General features: G+C 30.7%; 1 protein-coding gene across 1 annotated transcript in view; it reads right to left on the reverse strand.

The window, feature by feature from the left end:
- Pop1 (POP1 ribonuclease P/MRP subunit) overlaps nt 1–19,094 on the reverse strand; it is a 47,664-nt gene that overhangs the window by 4,428 nt on the left and 24,142 nt on the right. The window contains exons 7-9 of the mRNA XM_067272915.1: nt 16,620–17,252; nt 10,022–10,162; nt 9,852–9,932 (exon numbers count right to left, since the gene is read on the reverse strand). Coding sequence (XP_067129016.1) covers nt 9,852–9,932; nt 10,022–10,162; nt 16,620–17,252 — 855 coding nt within the window. The remainder of the gene's footprint in view (nt 1–9,851; nt 9,933–10,021; nt 10,163–16,619; nt 17,253–19,094) is intronic.

A 19,094-nucleotide genomic window follows, 5' to 3' on the forward strand; every position in this document is an offset into this window, starting at 1 on the left:
GCTGATTTTACCTCCTAAAATCATAATACGTCACAAATAAAAAGTAGTTTTGTGTTATGAATGAACTACTCTACCTTTACACAACGTTTCAGATCCCTCAGAATTTCCAAGTTGCTTAACATTTCTTGTTAGTAACAGAGTTCTAATATTACATGTTAATATTTTAACATATATCATCACAATAAGCTTTACTACTGTTTTAAACTTCTATCTAATACACCCAAAATATTAACAGGTCATACAAGAATTTAAAATAAATAAATTTATTTATTTCAAAATTAGTACAATTTTTAAAAATGTCCTATTCAGAATTAAAAATATATCATCATCTGATATCAATTAACATAAGGTATCAATCAATCAATACACTTAATCTAGGCTCTGTCCTCTAAGATAAATTATAGACTGTATTCTTGAATAAATGAAAATATGCACATGCTCTGTATGAAACTTACTTGAATTTCCATTTCGTGTTTCTGGTTAGTTGTAAGTAAATGACACACAAGTAAATGATGCCTGGAAATTATTTTAATTTATTGGATACTGAAACAAAATTTAGGTATAAAGAGAAACTGAAATATAAAAATTTGGAATTTCCAGATCCATTAGATGAATACACCAGTAATAATGTTTTTAAATAGTTAAAAATTGGATCCATATTAATTTTGGAAACATTTGGATTTATCTTATGTATCAGGTGTACATACATAAAAGATTTTAAAGCATATAAAAGTTTGGAATAGTTTAATTATTATAAATCTGGGAAGGAAAGAAATATTTGTTTCTTCAAGAATTCAGAAAATTTGGTGATATCTGCCGAAGTGGAAACCAAACTAATAATAAATGGTATATTGTCTTGGACAATGATTCAAGATGATAAAGTTGCTTTATCAGCTCATTGTACCTGCATGGCTGGGTAAGTGTATTTTATCATTTTTGTTAAATAGCACATTTTTAGTAATGTTGTAAAGCATAAATGTAAAATAAAGTGAAACTATTTTATGATTTACTGTTAGGAACTTGCAATGATGCATTAAATATGTTATTGATGATTAATTCAAGTCATATAGATTAGGAGAGACATAGGAGCTCTTCTTTTTTCATTGGAAGCTATTGAAAAAGAAGGAAATGTATCATGTACCAAACATTACAATTATGTACAGTAAGATTCTGCTTAACATGCAGGGATGTATTCCTAGACAACAAAGTGCTAAACAAAACAATGTTATACGAGGTCATTTTAACATAGAGTAAAGAGGGAACACGCAACCAAAAATAAACAAACTTTACTTTAATTTTAAGTTGTAATTATATTAATTTGCATAATAATATATGTTAAATAACACACAAACATATGCACAAAGAAATGTAAGGTTCATTTTTTGTGATGAAGATTCTGGCTTTCCTGAAATTCTTGTTTTTGCAATAACTAATTTATTACTAACTAATAATTAATAACTAATTGCAATAACCAGCATTAAGTGAGGTCTTACTGTATTTGGAAAAAACTAAAAAAAAAAAAAACTGTGTGTCGTTTACAAATACAAGTTTAAAAAATATATTCTAAACAATATATATTTAATAAGTGCATATTTATTTATTTATAAATATTTTTAATGTTTGTTCTATAGTGTTCACCTAAAAAGATAACTGATATTATAACTGATTAATATTTGCCAACAAAATGAAAGTGTGACACATCCTGATGAAAATGAAAATTTTGATAATGTTGATCAAACACAAGCTAGCTTAAACATATTAAAGACAAGTACTGTATTTATTTTGAATAATATTAAGTAAAATTTACTTTGTTACAAGTTATTTGTATTAAGTTTAAAATCAATTTATTCATTAACAATTTTCATTTAAATTATGTTACATGTTATGGTATAAGTATGCTAATAGTACTTTTATATTCACTTTTTATTTAGAAAACTATACCAGATGCATTAGCTTCAGCTATGTACCAGTAGCATACCGTGACATTTGATGATAGGGAAGCTGTGTTTCCGTAAGAAGCCGACTTCCAGAGGCAATCAGTTAATTGTACCAGTGATGGCCTAGGGTCCATTTGTACGTGCGTAGTGGCGGAAGAGACATACCTGACACAAACCGACAAAAAAGAAACATAAAATAAACATATACTATGTACAAAATAGTTTGCTTTAGGACTATCAGCCGTTCGGACATCCTGGGCGTCGATGTGGTTCTTCGATGGTCAATCGAAGGTGGCCCCGGGACAGTGGCGTTGACAAATCTGTAAGGCACGGGGAGACTTCCTCCATTGGCGTCAGGACACAGTCAAGTCCGAAGTGGCATGGGTTACAGGTTGGCACAATAGACAAGAAAATGTTTTTTTTTTTCTTTGCATGTTGACACACAGTGTTTTGGTTATTTGGAATGTTAACGGAGTGCCAGGTGTCCTCGATTATCGGGGATTATATCAATCTCCGTTCTTTCTTTCATCCATTTGATTGGTCATTTTCCCTCAATCACGCTTCCCAAGTGCTTGGTCCCTGGTTACTAAACGTAACGAGACTCTTACCTGGAGCAGGAGAAAAGTCAAAATCGAAGATGAATTCAATCCACCGATCATAGGATGACTTCCTTCCGCGATTTATGGTTTCTGCCTGGCAGTTTGATATAAACAATGGGTGTCCGACTACAAACGACTTTTACCTATGTTTTTTAAAACTAATAAATTTTTTTCTAAATTAACCGTTTTTTGTGTCTTTTGTGATGAGTCAGACCTGTCCGGAACCTCACATTTCCATAAAAATTTTAAACAAATACTGGAAATGACAAAAATAAACAATTTATGTATTTTAGTTCTAAAATACAAATTGATATGATACAAACAATGATAGAAAAACTTGTTTTTTTAATTTTTTTATAAACTAACTCTATTCAGCGATTTTTTCCGCAAAGTCATTAATTACTTTATCATAAAAGTCGCTGGTCGTCGACTCCATCAACGTATTTGAAAGCTCTTTTTCTATCGAAAGCAACGCTACTGATGACAATTTTTCCTCCGACCGAGTGTTCCTGGCCAATGTATGAATTTGCTTCGTGGTCGAAAAACTGCACTCAGCAGACCCACCGGTAGATGGTACCATAAATATTAATAATATTAAATCATATAATTCTTTTAGCACGTCTTTGTTTGGATCAACATTAATTATAATATGTTTTATGTTTAAGAGTTGCTTGTCAATATAGTCCGGACACGAATATAAATATTGCAATTCACTACGTAATTTAGATAAATCAAAACATTTCCCATAAAATTTACTTAATTTAAAGAATTAAAACACACTTGGAAAAATTGTTTTTCATAATATTAAAATTATTAACATCTAAAAGTGATAAAAAGTCTAAAGATTTTATGTCTGAAAATCTGTCAATATAATTACAGTATAATTAAAAGAAAATTATAATTAAATATAACTTTGCAAAAAAACATACATAAAAATAACATTAATATTTGAAAAGTAAAGAGTATTCAAACAATTCACTTAGTCAGAGAGCTCCCTACGCAGTGGCTAAGGGATAGAATCGTTGGAAGTGTTATACGTGTGTAGTTTCCACCAGCTAAACCATGTGAGGATGGTGCTCTGTAAAGTGCATGCGCCAATGCCCTCTGGCTGCTTTACACCACTCAGTTATTCTCGCCGTGGAAGCTGTCTCGTAAGCACTTCCATTTCGCCACTGATATTCGAATATGCAATAGCAATCTTATCATTTTTTTCACATGTATGATAGAAATTTGTATGATGATATAGAAATTTGTAATAAGATACATTATGCAGTTATAATAAAATATTAATTTTAATTAATTCAAAGTATGTTAAAATATGAAAATTTATATTTTAGAAACTACAAGAGGACATTGGAAGGTGGAAGCGGCGCTTCCACTGCTTCCAATGACAGCACGCCACTGCTATGTATAGTATTAAAATAGCTCTGAAACTGATACCTGCCCAGAAGGTGAATTATAAATTAATAAAGAAAATATGCCTAATACAGTAATAGAATTAATGAACAAAATACAAAAGAGATCAAAACCATGAAAGCTGCAAGAATATATTTTTAAGTATAACTGTTAGTAGTGAAAGAATAAAATGTTTAGAACAAGCAACCAGAAACCAATCAATTTACTATGTCATGAACAGAAGAGAAAGTCTGACATCTTCAATGGAGTCGCGGCCTAAGATTGTGAAATGTAGAACTAGAGCACAAACAATTATAGCAGAAATTCTTGAAAATTTAAACTGAAAAGTACACTACAAATCTGTTAAATGGGGGAAAGAAAATGAAAAGAAAGCTTTAGATGCATTTTTTTCTCTAGAAGCACCAAAGCATGAGTCTCCTTCAATTTCTCAATCAGAACTGATATTGGACGAAACATATTACTTTATAGGAATGTCTGATGCTATATTTAAGTATAATTGTTGTCCTTCAGCAGTAGTTGAAGTAAAATGTCCCTCAAATATAAAAAATGGAGTAATTAAGGAGGTTGTTACAAAAAAATATTTTTATTCGAATAAGGATTTGCACTTGAAAAAACTTCTCATTATTATTATACACAATTCAGGATGAAATGGGTATTTCTAGATTACAAAATGGAGTTTTTGTTGTTTATTCTCAGAAAAAATAGCAATTGATAAATTAAATTTTAATAGCATTTATTGGAATGACATCAAAAATACTTATTATTCCAGAATTATGTTCAAATAACCTTAAAATTGATTTCAAAATATTAAATTCTGTTACAGTTTTAAAGGTGAAAAAGCAGGAATGATATCAATTTGTTTATAATGTAAAAAAGTCATTTCACTTCACTTATATTGGTTTAAAAAGAAATCCCAAAAGTAAATGGACATGTAAATATTGTCTTAAATAATAAACACGGATTTGTTTATTATTTAATAATAAACAATGTGTTTATTATTTATGACATTATTATTAGTAAAGATTTTACATATCCTCACATGATTTACGAGAATAAATATTTATTAAAACATCTCACTGTCATGTCTTATTTCATTTTTACATTTTAAAGTATACAAAGAATTTTATATTGTTTTAATTTATAAAAATACTTATTATTGAATTACTGCACTTCTGAAATTTGAAAGGGTACAGCAAACTACCAATATATTATCAATAGTTAATACATTTGAATCCCTCACTCTCTTCAGTAAAGAAATTGGCAATTTTGTTGAAACAGGGCTTCATGGCAGTCATGGCAATAAAAAAAAGTGAGAAAAGAGAGTTCACACTGAAAAAAAGCTAAAAAAGCTAATAGTCTTAAAATGAACGAAAACAGGCATTATTAAAAAAACACACAAACGCACACATATTTTGTATCAATAACATTGCGTATGATATTAGATTGATTATTAAGTGGACTGATAAGATTAAATATGAAAATAGTTAGGCTGAGTTTATACTCCAGAAAAGTGACCAGTAAGACTGCATTAAGCCAGAACAGGCCCGCATTAAGTTTTCATGTGCCCCATACAGAATTCCCACCATTACACAGCAAAGCAAATGGAATAGTAACATAACTACCAGAATGTGTTTCCATATAACATGCCAAATTTCAAATGCCATTTATTTCAAGGTACATTTTTTGATTTCTTCATAAAAAAAATGTAATTAAAGAAGAAAAAAAACAACTTCTGGCAGAATCAGTGGGTTGCATGTTCATTACATAGCAGGGGTGGGCAAGCAAAAGTTCAGTGGGAGCCGAAATGTAGGTTTTGCAAAATGCATGGGAGCCGCAGTTCTGTACTTTTTTACTCTGTACTGCAGTTCTGTACCTTGATTTTATTATATAATATAAAACAAGTATTGAATTTTTTTAATAAACATATTTTCACAAAATTGTGGAAATAAAACTGTAAAAATAATAATAAAAGGCAGAAATTAACACTTTCAGCAAGAGCCACATAAAACTCAAAAATGCGACTCCGAGACCGCATGCGGCTCTCGGAGTCGCATTTGCCCATGTCTGTTATATAGCAATACCACTAGTAATTGTGACCCAATCATTTATTTGGTAATTTTATCAATATTTTTTAAATGATTAAAAATAAAATTACAGAATTCATTACTGGTAATACTAGTCTCACAAATCTATTCCCCTGAATACAATAAAACAATTTGTTAGTCATTCGACCCACAACTGACAGAGAAGAGAGTTTATGAAAACAATGTAATTAAACATTTAGCAGTTTGTTGTCCTTCACAGTGGGGAACCGGCAGAGTCTATTACTTTTATGGGAGAAAATATACAAAGCTTTCTACTACCCTGAAGTTGAAAAATAATACAATCCCATGAAATTTAACAAATCTGACATTAATAAGTAAATGATGAAATTATTTACAGAGAGTTGATATTTGATAAGTTTAGTTTTTTGCTCTTATAGAACAAATTACAGAAATTATAAATAAAAATCTCATTTTTTAAAAATTAAAATCATAAAATTTCGCTTACAAAAGATCGAGATGGAACGCACGCTTTTTATTTTTATAATCGCTTTGTTTTATTAGACACAGATATTATTCTTATATAGATTTATTAATTATAATAAACATACATTATGTATAAAATTACATTAAAATAACACTGTAATTAACGTCTGAAATGAAAAAGTAATTGAATCGAGTCTCGCCTCCATATTAATTAACGCGCATTGGTGTAGCCAGAGTTTGTTATGGGGGGCCTAGAGGCTGTAATTTTCTGGGGACCCGCTCTGTGGCTCCATCTGGAAACCCCTCACGCCACGTGACCTCACCCGGGCTTTGCAGGACACCGCCATCGGCACCCTGATGGATTCCTGGTCAGCGGTGCTCCGCAACAAAGGCCAGGACCACCTACGCCCTTTCGCCCCCTGGAGGTACAGTTGCGCGTCATCTCGCCACGCAGAGACGCTTTTGGCCCGGCTCCGGACCGAGACGGCCCCGTTACATGCTTTCCTTTACTCACGGCATCTACACGACTCCCCGGGGTGCCCCCATTGTGGCGCAGCGGAAACTACACTTCATTACTGGCTACATTGCCCCAAATACACTATAGCCCACAAGGACCAAGGCAACACGATGACCCTAAACATGTCTCTGGTGCGCACGCTGACACCTATCTACTGGCCGCCGGCCTCCATCACTCCTAGTCAACACGTGGCGGCGCTGGAGCGCTACATTAGCCTCACTAGCCGTTTCGCTTAGCAACTGGCAACGTCGGTCGGAGAAAGAGCCGCAAAGGCTATAATCTCCATATTAAATTGAATAAGAAGAAGAAGAAGAATTTTCTGGGGAGGGGCACCAGGTTAACTGGGGGGAGGCGTGCCCACCCATGCCCCTTCCTGGTTACGCCCATGTTAACGCACCACAGTAATTAATTGATCACGTTGCATCAAATTAAATAATTTATAAAAATTAAAATAATAAATACGTTTATAAAATAATTGGCTGTATCTGTTCGCAATGATAATGTAAAACACACTGTACTTATAGTTTAGCATTTCCGATATTTAATTTATTTTTGAATTTTAAAATATAAGAAAAACAATTTTTTAAATAAAGTTTTACGCATTGATATCTGCAACTTTAGATAATACAAGGATATAAGAATCCATCAAAAAAAGTTAGTTAATAATAATTAAAATCGAGAAAAAATATAAGTTTCTTTCGAGGTAAGGAAACTTGTAAAAAGTCAAGTATGCGATCAGGTGACGCCCATCTCCCCACTTTGCGTAACCAAACGGTCGAAGTTGAAATAAAACCCCAGCAGAAGTAAAAACGAACATCGGCGCATGTATAGGACAATAAACTTGAACAGGAGCGAAGATGAGACATGACACCATGTAATTTATGCTAATTACTTTCTAATATTAAAAAATTAAAATCTTCAATAAATTATAATTAAATTAATTTTTTGACTGAGTTCGACTAGAAGCATATCGAAAAGCTAGATTAAAGTGAAAATAGCGGTTTTTCGACGCTAAATATTTACAAATTAATTTTTTAATTTGGTGCCGGATTGACCGCAGCTGTTCGAATGCGCACGTGCGTGACGAGTTTTATAGTTTCTGTCGAAATGGAAAATGAAGGACACCGTTAGAATACAGAAAACCATGGTGCATGCCAAATATATAAGCACCCACTTAAAACCAAACTTTTGTCTTTGTCTAAAGATTGTCTCTACAGAAGTTATTAATATTTAGGATATTAGTTTAAAATCTTGTATTTCCTGGCACGAGATTCGCTCGATCTTTAATTTTACAGAGTGCTAGAAAGATACAAGCTTTGAAACGAGTGTCCTACAACGTTTTCTTTAATAATAACAGTAGAAATCAAATTTATTATCGCTACGGTAGTCAAAAACGAGTAATGTCATCGTTTAAGCTAAAGAATAGCAGGCGGTTGGGAAGAAGTTTGCTTAGCAACTTACTTCAGAAAGTATTGGGTTCTATACGATTTTCCGTTGCTAAAACATGAGTTTCTACTGTTAGTATTAAATAAAATCTATTTCTTTCTTTTGTCCACTGCACTTAAATAAATACAAATGCTAAAAATAATGCTGTATAAAAATCACTCTTAACGCCAAACTAGAAGTGTACTTATGTCTTAATGCAGCGTGATTATATCGAAGTGCCGTGGAGATCGGTATTTCACAAGGATACAAGCAAGGAGAACCCACGTGCAAATTCCTACAGCATGTGCAGAGTATCAAGCTTTGGGAAGCTCCTCATTTTGTTAGTTTATATAAATGTAGTACACTACATGTGTATACGACAGTGCCTTATCATGTCGCGCACGGTCCATAAGGCATATGGGAACGTGCTGGTCGCTATTTCGCTCCCAAGTGCATTTATGAAAAAAAATTTCACATGGGAAGTGAAAAAAGCTAAAAAAGTGAGTTTTTCTGAGAAAAAGCTAAAAAAGAGAGGAGCTATGAAAAAAAGCTAAAAAAGAGAGTCACTTTAAGCCCTATTGAAAGAGCCTTAAATGTTTTTAATTGACCAACTATTCTTTCCACATGGATTTTAACATATGCCATTTTCCTAGATAGTAATATTTCTCTTCCATGCAGTTGTTTTTTTTTCCTTTTATAGAATGAGAAATAAGCAAATTAATTTCTCTTACTGATGATAAATCTATTATATTAAATCCTCTATTTGAAAGGATTGTGCATCCTTGCTTCAGAAAATCCAAAAATCTAGAATTTTTTTTGTCAGTTCTTTGTCAGAAATTCTTCCTCTCCAGACATGAAACTAATACATCCATTAAGACTTATATTAATACTTATAGCTATTAAATAATTAATTGTAATTTGGCCTTTGTAGTTGGTATAGGTTTCAGCCCTAGCCGATCTTTGTATAGCAGATCCTGAGCAGTCAATGATGCATCTAATATTTTCAAACATGGGTCTTTGAAAATATCTGGCATGTTTTTATAACAATATTCTTCTGAGGCCATTTAATTTATGTCTTTAGTACAATATGTAAACAATTAAGCCAGTACAGAAATATCCTATTATCTCAAAACAGCATAAACAATATTTCTAGAAATATTGTTTATGCTGTTTATGCAACAATATTGACTAGCAACAATCAGGAAGTTAGAAATTGGAAGTGTTAGTAAGTTCTTTAGCTGCGCCATGTGTTGAGAAGTTTATTGCAGAATACAGTCTATAATGAGTGTGAATCTGATTTGAAACTAGATTATCCACTGCAATGGATTAACATCTTATTTAATATTAATATAATTTATAATTTAATTTTATAATAAATTTATAATTATAAAACATTTCTATAATTTTATTTTTACCAGTTTAAACTTACCATTTTCATTTCCACTTTGAAAAATTATGAGAAGTGGAATTCTGGATTTATTACTCAGTTCTTCTAAAGTAGTATTAAAATCTGATAATAATAAAAAAATGACAATTAATTGTAGTTATAAATTACTAAACATATTTTACTAATATATAATAATAAAAAGTTAGATTTACTCAAAGAATTATTTGATCTCATTTCATTTAACTTTGCTTGAGGAATTTTCTTAAAAGACACTTCATCACGAATAGATGAATCCCAAATATGTGAATATGCAAGTTCAGGTGTGGGAACAATTTCTTCATTAGAGCAATCATCTAAAATATAAAAATATTTTTGTTTAAAACTTTCCATTTTCTTATTGTGCCAAAAAAATTATTATTATGTTAAAGGAAAAATTTTAAAAGTCTACAAATATTTAAGTTTCCAACAGGCCAAAATCATACAACATGCACAAATCAGCAATTAAACACATATTTGAAGCAATCAACACATACACACCAGTACTTATTCATTGGAGTTATAAATTGGACATGCACAAAACTAAACTCCTCACTCCTCCAAAAGCAAACATGTACAGTACATCATCCTAAACCCAAGGCTGACTCTGACTCTTCCTTGTAAAGAGAGAGGATAGATATTTTATATTTTTCACAGATATTTTAAATCTTCACTACAAACAAACCTAGACACAGTAAGATTTTTACTACAAAAATCAATAATCACCACAATTATATAAATTATAACACTTACAGACAAAAACATGCCATTAAATCTTCACAACACTGACCTGAATCTAACACAGTATACAAGAGACATAAACAATACAAAACATAGTAGTTTTGGATCCAAGAGAAACACCATAGTAAGCATCCAAATGATCTCAGCCAGGTTGTGTCAAACTTCTGGCTAATTCAAAAATGCATCTTTGGAAGACAGAAGAGTTCAAGATTGTCATACAAGAAACCATAGGAAGAACATTTTAAAAGACATAACATTCACCATTCACAGATACTTGTGATATATGTTATATCATGCACAAGACTATACAACACATAACATCAGGTTGCAAACTTTTAACACAAACTACTTTCAGTAACATAACCAAATAACAAGTATAATACATCAAAAGCTTGCAAACAAACACAAACTAGTCACACTCAGCAATTATACTATGAATATATACCTCCAAAGATAATAGAAACAACGCACAAAAAATACTATGACTGTGCCATAATCACAGACAAAATAATCCATCACAACCAACCAGATGTCATATTTGTTGATAAACAAAACAAAACCATATGCATCATAGACAGCTGTACCAAACAGTCATAGCATACAAAATACATACATTGAAAAATTAGTTAATACTCAGAACTCACCCACAAAATATACAGCCGACTGCAGAGAGAACATTTAGAGGCCGACGGCAGTTTTCAGATCGAGTAGACTGCAGTTCAAAAAAGTTTCATTGCAGAGACAGCGTTTCGAGCTTGCCACAATGTAGACATTGATTAGAAACAAGTTATTTGACCTACCTTCTAGACTCACTCGGCAGCAGGTTTAGAGGAATTTTTAATTCGAGTGATACTTTTGTTGGTGGAAAAGTTTAGATAAAAGTGGTTATCATTTCTTTGATAAATGTTGTAAATGGAACAAATTGACAAAATTATTCATTAATTAATTGCTTGGAGCAAAAATAACAAAATTAAATATTTTAAATTTGTTTTAAATGTTCCAATTCCGATATTCAAATGAGTGAAGACTTAAAACTACAATTAATTTAAATCGGATGCATTTATTTACAATTCGAGTATCGTGTCGGTTATAAAACATTAATGCATTTCAGAGTCATTGTGGTTAATCACCTAGTCAGAACATTCTGTTAAACAAACAAGACAATTTTAATAATTACCAAAATCTTTTTTTACAAATAAAAAATGAATAATTCAAAATATTTTATTATTACTATTACATTCTGACAGTTATGAAGGGAGACAATGTCGAAATAATTCCTTAAAAATCCATTCCCAAGATGAATTTCGAACTCGGTATAAATTTTCTAAATAAGGATTTGTTCGTATTTTCATCACCGTATTGGTGATGAAAATTAAATATCGAAATGGAAAAGGATTGTCATTAATTGCTAAACAATGGTTGTTGACAGCCTTAAGATTTTATTTCCAGAAGCTTTTGGAATATAGCTGGCAACCTATTCTGACATCACAAACAAATAACCTGATTGGTCGAATGACTCCTAAAACAGGGGAGTAATGGTGAAGAAAGTAAGAGCCAATGTTTTGCCGCTTCCTTTAGAGGGCATTCAGAAATAGACACTTGTTGTCTTTGCAATGCATTTTAAACTGCAGTTCAGCCAGCCAATGTCTATAGGCTGTTCTGTTGTTAAACGTCGTTTAATGTAAACTCTGTCTCTGCAATCGGCTGATAGTATCTGTGGAGAATGGATATAGTACTTATTGTATATGTTCTTTTTTTGCACAGGCATCATATCACATACCCTGTACAAAAGTTTGGAAACATTAAACTTTAACAAGAGCATATACATCACATTATACAAGGCAGTCATACTAAACATATTTCATAAAAACTCTTAAACACAGATGTACAGAGTTGTCCATTTTAATCAATCCAGTGGAATAACTCAAAAAATACACATCCTATAAAAAAATCATTAAATCATAAAGGTTAGACTTCAAAGGGGCCACAGGATGGGGCTATTGGTTTCACCATAGATGGCACTATAGTTAGTGAAAATGGGATCAACTTCATTTTCTTAAATGGGAACCCCAATTTTTTATTGCATATTCTGATTCCACATAAAAATAAACAAACTTTTATCTAAAGCATTTTTTTGAAAGCCACAATAATTGTAAGTTATAGATGTTTGAAGTTTTATGCAGCCACCACTTTGTGCACACATGAAACTGTAAATGCCTGTAAATTTCACTGAAAAAGAAAGAAAAATGCTAGAAAAGTTGTTAGTAAGCTATTATTATTTGTTAGGATGAATATTGTCTTCTCTTTATCATAAGCTTGATAGATTAACTGCTGTGACACTAGTTTTGAATCAGTTCATTATTTGAACCAAAAAAAAAAAAAAAATTTTTACCAAATAATAATAGTTTCCTAACAACTTTAGTAGCATTTTTCTTCCTTTTTTCAGTGAAATTCACAGGCATCCACAGATTCACATGTACATGAAATGGCAGTCACATAAAACTTCAAATGTCCATAACTTCTGATTACAGTCTGTCTAAGGGAAGAATCAACTTGAAAGCAACGTCACTTGACATTTCTTCAGTTCAACCAAATAGCACATTCCCTAATGATGTCAGCATTGTTTGCTTAGTATGCCAGGCAATATGTTTAATTTATTTTATTTTCTCTCACTAGATGGTAGAATGACTTTTCTGCTAATTATGTTAAATTTTTTATAACATTGATAACTGTAAAGAATTATGCATTTAACAACTACTATAGCAAACTTCCTCATATTCCAATACCAAAATGTGAAGCTTCCATAACTCTGTTTATAACAATGGTGAAATGTTTAACAAATGAGGAAGAAACCCACAATTTATGATTTAATGATAAATTTGTAGGATGTGCATTTTTCAAATTATTCCACTGGATTGATTAAAATGGTTTACCTTGTATATCTAACTAACACATAAATAAAATAACAGCTTTTCTGTACCTATTCCTTGACCTTGGTATGGCATAGTACTAGACACCGATTAACTAAATAGGACACATTTCACTAACATGATAAGAATAATAATTCACAATCTTCTTCAAAAAATTCTAATATGTCACAAAAAATATAGAATATTTCTTATGGAGGAAATATACTGTCTTTCAGCATTAAATTTATGTTATTATTTTTAACAGCTAGATTTTTATTTTTGTTTTAGCCTTTTTTTGTTTTTTATATTATTTTACTTAACACTATACTGTATTTTATTTTGGTTATCCATTTTTCTATTTTATTTATTTTATTTAACAACATTTTGTATCTGTTGTGAATATCCTCCATATTTGTTTCAAAATTAAAACAAAAATTTTTTGCAAATGTTAAAATTTTAGACTTACTATGCATTTAGGTTTAGAATACATTTGTATGTTTGGTCAATGTAAAAATTAAAAAAAATAATAATAAAAAAAAGAAAAAAAAAGGAATTGCTATTGAAATTTTGTATATTCTTTGTTCACCTGAAAATGACATTTTGAAATGTTGAAAGTACTTGTACGTATTCAATTCATCAAATAAATAAATTTAACATTGAAAAACAGCATATTTCCTCTAAAACCTATATTTGATGTCATATAATATCCACTTGAGAACCCTTGTGTAACTCCAATATATTGTGTGTAAAAAGAGACTAACATTTTCGATCCTTCCCTTTTTGGGTCTTCCTCGGGTTCAGTTTATTGGAAGATTATAAATCCAAAACGAACATATTAACGAGTTCCAAATGTATATTCTTTTTATGGGATATTTATCAAAGGACTTGAAGAAGATCTGAAAAGGGAAAGATTGAGAACGTAAGTCTGTTTCTACGCACACAATATATTGGAGTTACACAAGGGTTTTCAAGTGGATATTATGCAGCAACTCCAATCTGTAGAGTTTATGATATATGTGAGTATATAATATTTTCTTTTTTTGGAATATTCTTTTGGAATTTTATAAAGGTATATTTTTAGGCTAGTATTTTTTTTTACTAAATTTTATGAAACTTCTAGTATATATACATGATTTAAATACTGCAACTAAAAATACTTAAGTTAATGATTCTCAAAGTGTGGACCATTGGTTTATAAGCACTTGCCAAGGACTGACCCAGTCACTTTGCTAAAATGTAATTCTAAACTATTTGTTCATAAGAAAAAATATATCTTTTATTTATACAGTAGAGCATCGATTATCCAACTTAATTGGGGACTGGGGTTGGTCGGATAACCGAAAAGTATGAAAAAATACATTATTAGTATAGTGTATTAGGCCTGGTTTAAATACTAGCCTCCCTTTCATGGTTGAACCAGTGCTGCCAGCTAAAACATGCAAAAATTTAACAAAAATAATATTAAAGTAGCCAAGACATAACCAAATATTGTAGCGCCACATCACTAGCAAACATTTGAATTTGCCGACTAGAACGCAGTCGGTTAACCGATAAGAGGGTTAATCGGGGGTTGGATAATCGATGCTCTACTGTATATTTTTATTTAACATATTTAAAGAATATATATACAGTCAAACCTGTTTTTATGCGGTGGATAGGGACTGCATAAAAAAAAAAATGCATTAAAAAAAAGAATCGCACGAAACTTCACTAGTGGCTATAAAAAATAGTTTTTGCAACACAATTAAAAAAATATTTTTTTTTATGCAGTCAATAGGGACCGCATAAAAAAAGTCTCACATAGAAAATAACTAAAAACCATACGAAATAACTAGGAATTGCTTTTTTAAATGAAATCATGATGAGGCTTGGCAGCTACTTGGAATCTCGCCAAACCTTTTGGAATCTGATTTAGAAAATACGTAAATAATACAGCACATTTACCTTCAATTTACGCTTTGAAATGAATCTTATCTTAATGGTCCAGGAATGTGAAAACACTTTGAAGGTTTAATTAACGTAATTAAAACGCACGTAAAATTTATTGACAACAGATGTCAGCACTTGACTGCATCGTCTCATCTATCGTCTGTTTTACATATTTTTGTCCAGCTGGTGTTTTGTTGACTTAAAAAATAAATTATTTCATTTTTCGCATATTCATGAAATAATATTGCTATAATAAGTTCATTTATGCTATAATAAGTTTATTTAGCTATAATAAGTCAACATTAGACATGACAAATCGCACGAGACTAGTCGCCAACTATACCGCACAAAAACAGGTTTGACTGTATATATTCTTTAAATATATTCAATTCATATATATATATATACTTTTATCCTTTTCAAAAAAAAAAAAAAATATTTTTAAGAATGCATTATTTATTTTTTATATTAGGTGTTACTGAATAGACAAACTTTTTTGAATGCACTTTACTTTAAAATGATTTTTATGGAATAAACTGAATGGGGCACAGGTGCTATGCCACATTTGCAGCTTTGTTTACGTCAGTGTTTCTGAACCTCTAACAAATTGTCACCCCATTCAATAAAACCGTTACATAGTATCACACCCTTCATTTTGAAAAGAATTTTGTTGGGCATTAGCCTCAGCCCTCAAATTCGTATTGCATTGAATAGACTAGTGACTAGTATAATGTTATTTGTTTATAATACAATGTCACTTCACGCCAACGTTTATTATATGATTATAACACTTATGTGTTGTGGCGTTACAGGAGTGGAGTCCTGGAGAATGAACTCGTCTGACTTTAGAGAATGAACTTATCTGCTGGCACTTTCAGTAGTATACAACTACTGTCTTCAGGCAGTCTATCGTTATTTGTTTAATTATTGTACGATATAACAAATAAAATATCTAATTATTCTTAATATAATGTTTTACTATATCATCCAAAAAATTGTCTTTTGCCCCCAACATGGAAAATCGTCCACATGGGAGTGATATTGCCCCTGTTGAGAAACACTGGTTTACATGGATTGTATAACTTTAAATTTATTAAAAGTTAAAAAGTTTCTTGATGTTATTTCATTTATAGAGATAAGATTTAAGCATAAAATGAAAGAAAGATAAGAGAGAATATCTTGTAAATAAACTTACCATTTAGATGATTCTGAACTTTCTTTGAAGGTAACGAAACTCTTGGATCTTTTACAGTAGTACCAATAATGGTTCCAGGTAACAATTTAACAGAACAACTGTTTAATTTTTTCCATGTAAGCTGTTGTATCTTTTGTAAATCCATAAATACTTTTGACTTTGGAAAATTTTCCCACCAGTTAGAAGTTTCATTGGAAACTTCTGGATCTGGATCTATTAAAGTCTGTTCTAAGGAATTAGTAATCACAGATTGTGATTGTGGTCCTACCAAACGATGGCGAACAAGTACATCTTTTAATACAATCATAGTAATATCATTACTACTATAGATACTAATTCTTTCAAAATATAATTTTCTCTTACTGTCAAAAGTAGCTTCAGATATATTATTTTGAATTTTTTGTTGCAAATTAAACAAATTTATTAATTCATCAATCAGCTCTTTGATACAAGAAGGATGAACCCACAACCATATATATCTCATTTCTTCTGTACTTGATTTAAAATTAATTTGAGGTTTCCAAAAAAATTTTACTGGTCCAATGATTCCATATGGATAAGAATTTTGATGAAACAGAAAAACTGTTCCTTCACGACTCCCATTAAGATAAAGTTTTGATCCAAATGTTAATCCTATCAACAAAATAAAATGTATTAAAACTAAGACATATCTCCAAATTTTTAAATTACATTATAATCTGCTTTAGTGAAAACTCAAAACAGTAATGCTAATAGTATTATAAAGTCCTTAGTGTTTTCAAGCCTTATCATTAGAGATATACATTTGAAACAATCCTTAAAATCAGCAGAATAAAATTTTCAAATTTAAAAAAATTCTAAATGCTTTAAATGAATGCTAATTCACAAGTATTCTGAAATTTGTGGTGATATTTTTATTACTGTTTTGAGCTCTCCAATAAAGCAAAGTACAGTTTGAATTTTATTGAATTTGGAAAAAAATTGCTACTACTACTACTTTTTAAGATTTTATCATATGGAAATAATATATATATTATTATTTCTATGTCATAAAATAGTAAGTATAGTGAAATTGTAATTATTTATATATAAAACTACTGACATTTGTTGCATATTTGCTATTTTAATTATTGTAATTGATTTTCATAAACTTACAAAGGGTTATGCTCCTATGAACATACTTTAAGTTGAATATCAACTGATATTAATATGTGTTTTAAATATAAATTACATATAAAATTTCTGAGATTAAAAATTTGATTTTTAAATTATATAATATAAGTCACAAGCCTAGAGAAATAATTATTAAACCTGAAGCTATATCTTCAAAATCAAAGTTATTCCCAGCAAAATGGCAACTGTAAGCTAGACAGAAGCTGCCAACACCTGGCAGTGGTAAAAAGTGTCAAACTGAATATTGCTAGCCTAGGGAGAGATCAAAATTCAAAGTTTGATGACTATTGAATGTGCATTGCTATTGCACTATTGTAAAGTCAAAATATCATAAGTTAAACCATTGTAAAGCAAGGTGTATATATGCATTTTAATTAAATAATTTAGGATATTCTAACATTAAAAGAACAAATTAAAACAGCTAAAAAAAATATATTGCTGTACAAATTTATTAGTTATAATTACTAATGTTTTGTTTGCATTTTTTGCAGTACAATCTTTAACAACTGCTAATCTATAGTTGAAGTAAGAAATCCTAGCAATTTAAATGATAATATTGTAAACAAATAATGTCTAAAGCATCAATTCTGATAATGATTGCATGTTATCTATCAGTCACACATTGAAGCTGATACCACTAAAAGACATCCTATAAATGCCTATTTAACTGGAGATATCAACAATAACTGAACTCTGATTACAGTCTTTTTATTAGTATATTTGAGATGGAGTAATTCTCCACTTATAATATTGTATTCAATTTCAAAATTTGATCAATTCATGTTGATAAAACATTGCTATTTTCCATTCATTGCAATGAAAATCCAAAAATGATATAAAAAATGGGGGTCCATGTTTTCGAGATACAAGGTCATACATAACATGAGCGCACACAACAAAGTGATATCACATAAATCACAAGAATATGTCAGGTGATGTCCCAATGTTGATATCATGTCTTCTATGGGCTTATAGAATTGAGTTTGTTCTCAAAATTTAATGGGCTTATTTTTATGATACTTTGTCATTTAATTGTGACGAGGAATTCCAAAATGTAATGAGGGTCCATTTATATGTAAAAAAATAGAGACCCAAGACTTTGGACAGTGGAGTCAAAACAACAATGTCTTTGCTCTCCATGTGAAAGGAATTTAGGGGTAAAAAAATAAAAAACAGCATTGTGTGAGATTAGAATCGAGGGCAGAACAGGTTAGAATCAACCTTCTGTCACTTAATCAACCTATCGATCGCATGATCCATTCCTGGTTGTCAAAATATGGGATGGCTTCCTTAAGATGAGACAAATATCTGCGAAGATATCTT

The sequence above is a fragment of the Centruroides vittatus genome, unplaced genomic scaffold, assembly GCF_030686945.1.
Source record: "Centruroides vittatus isolate TY-2023 unplaced genomic scaffold, ASM3068694v2 contig_459, whole genome shotgun sequence".
NCBI lineage: Eukaryota > Metazoa > Arthropoda > Arachnida > Scorpiones > Buthidae > Centruroides > Centruroides vittatus.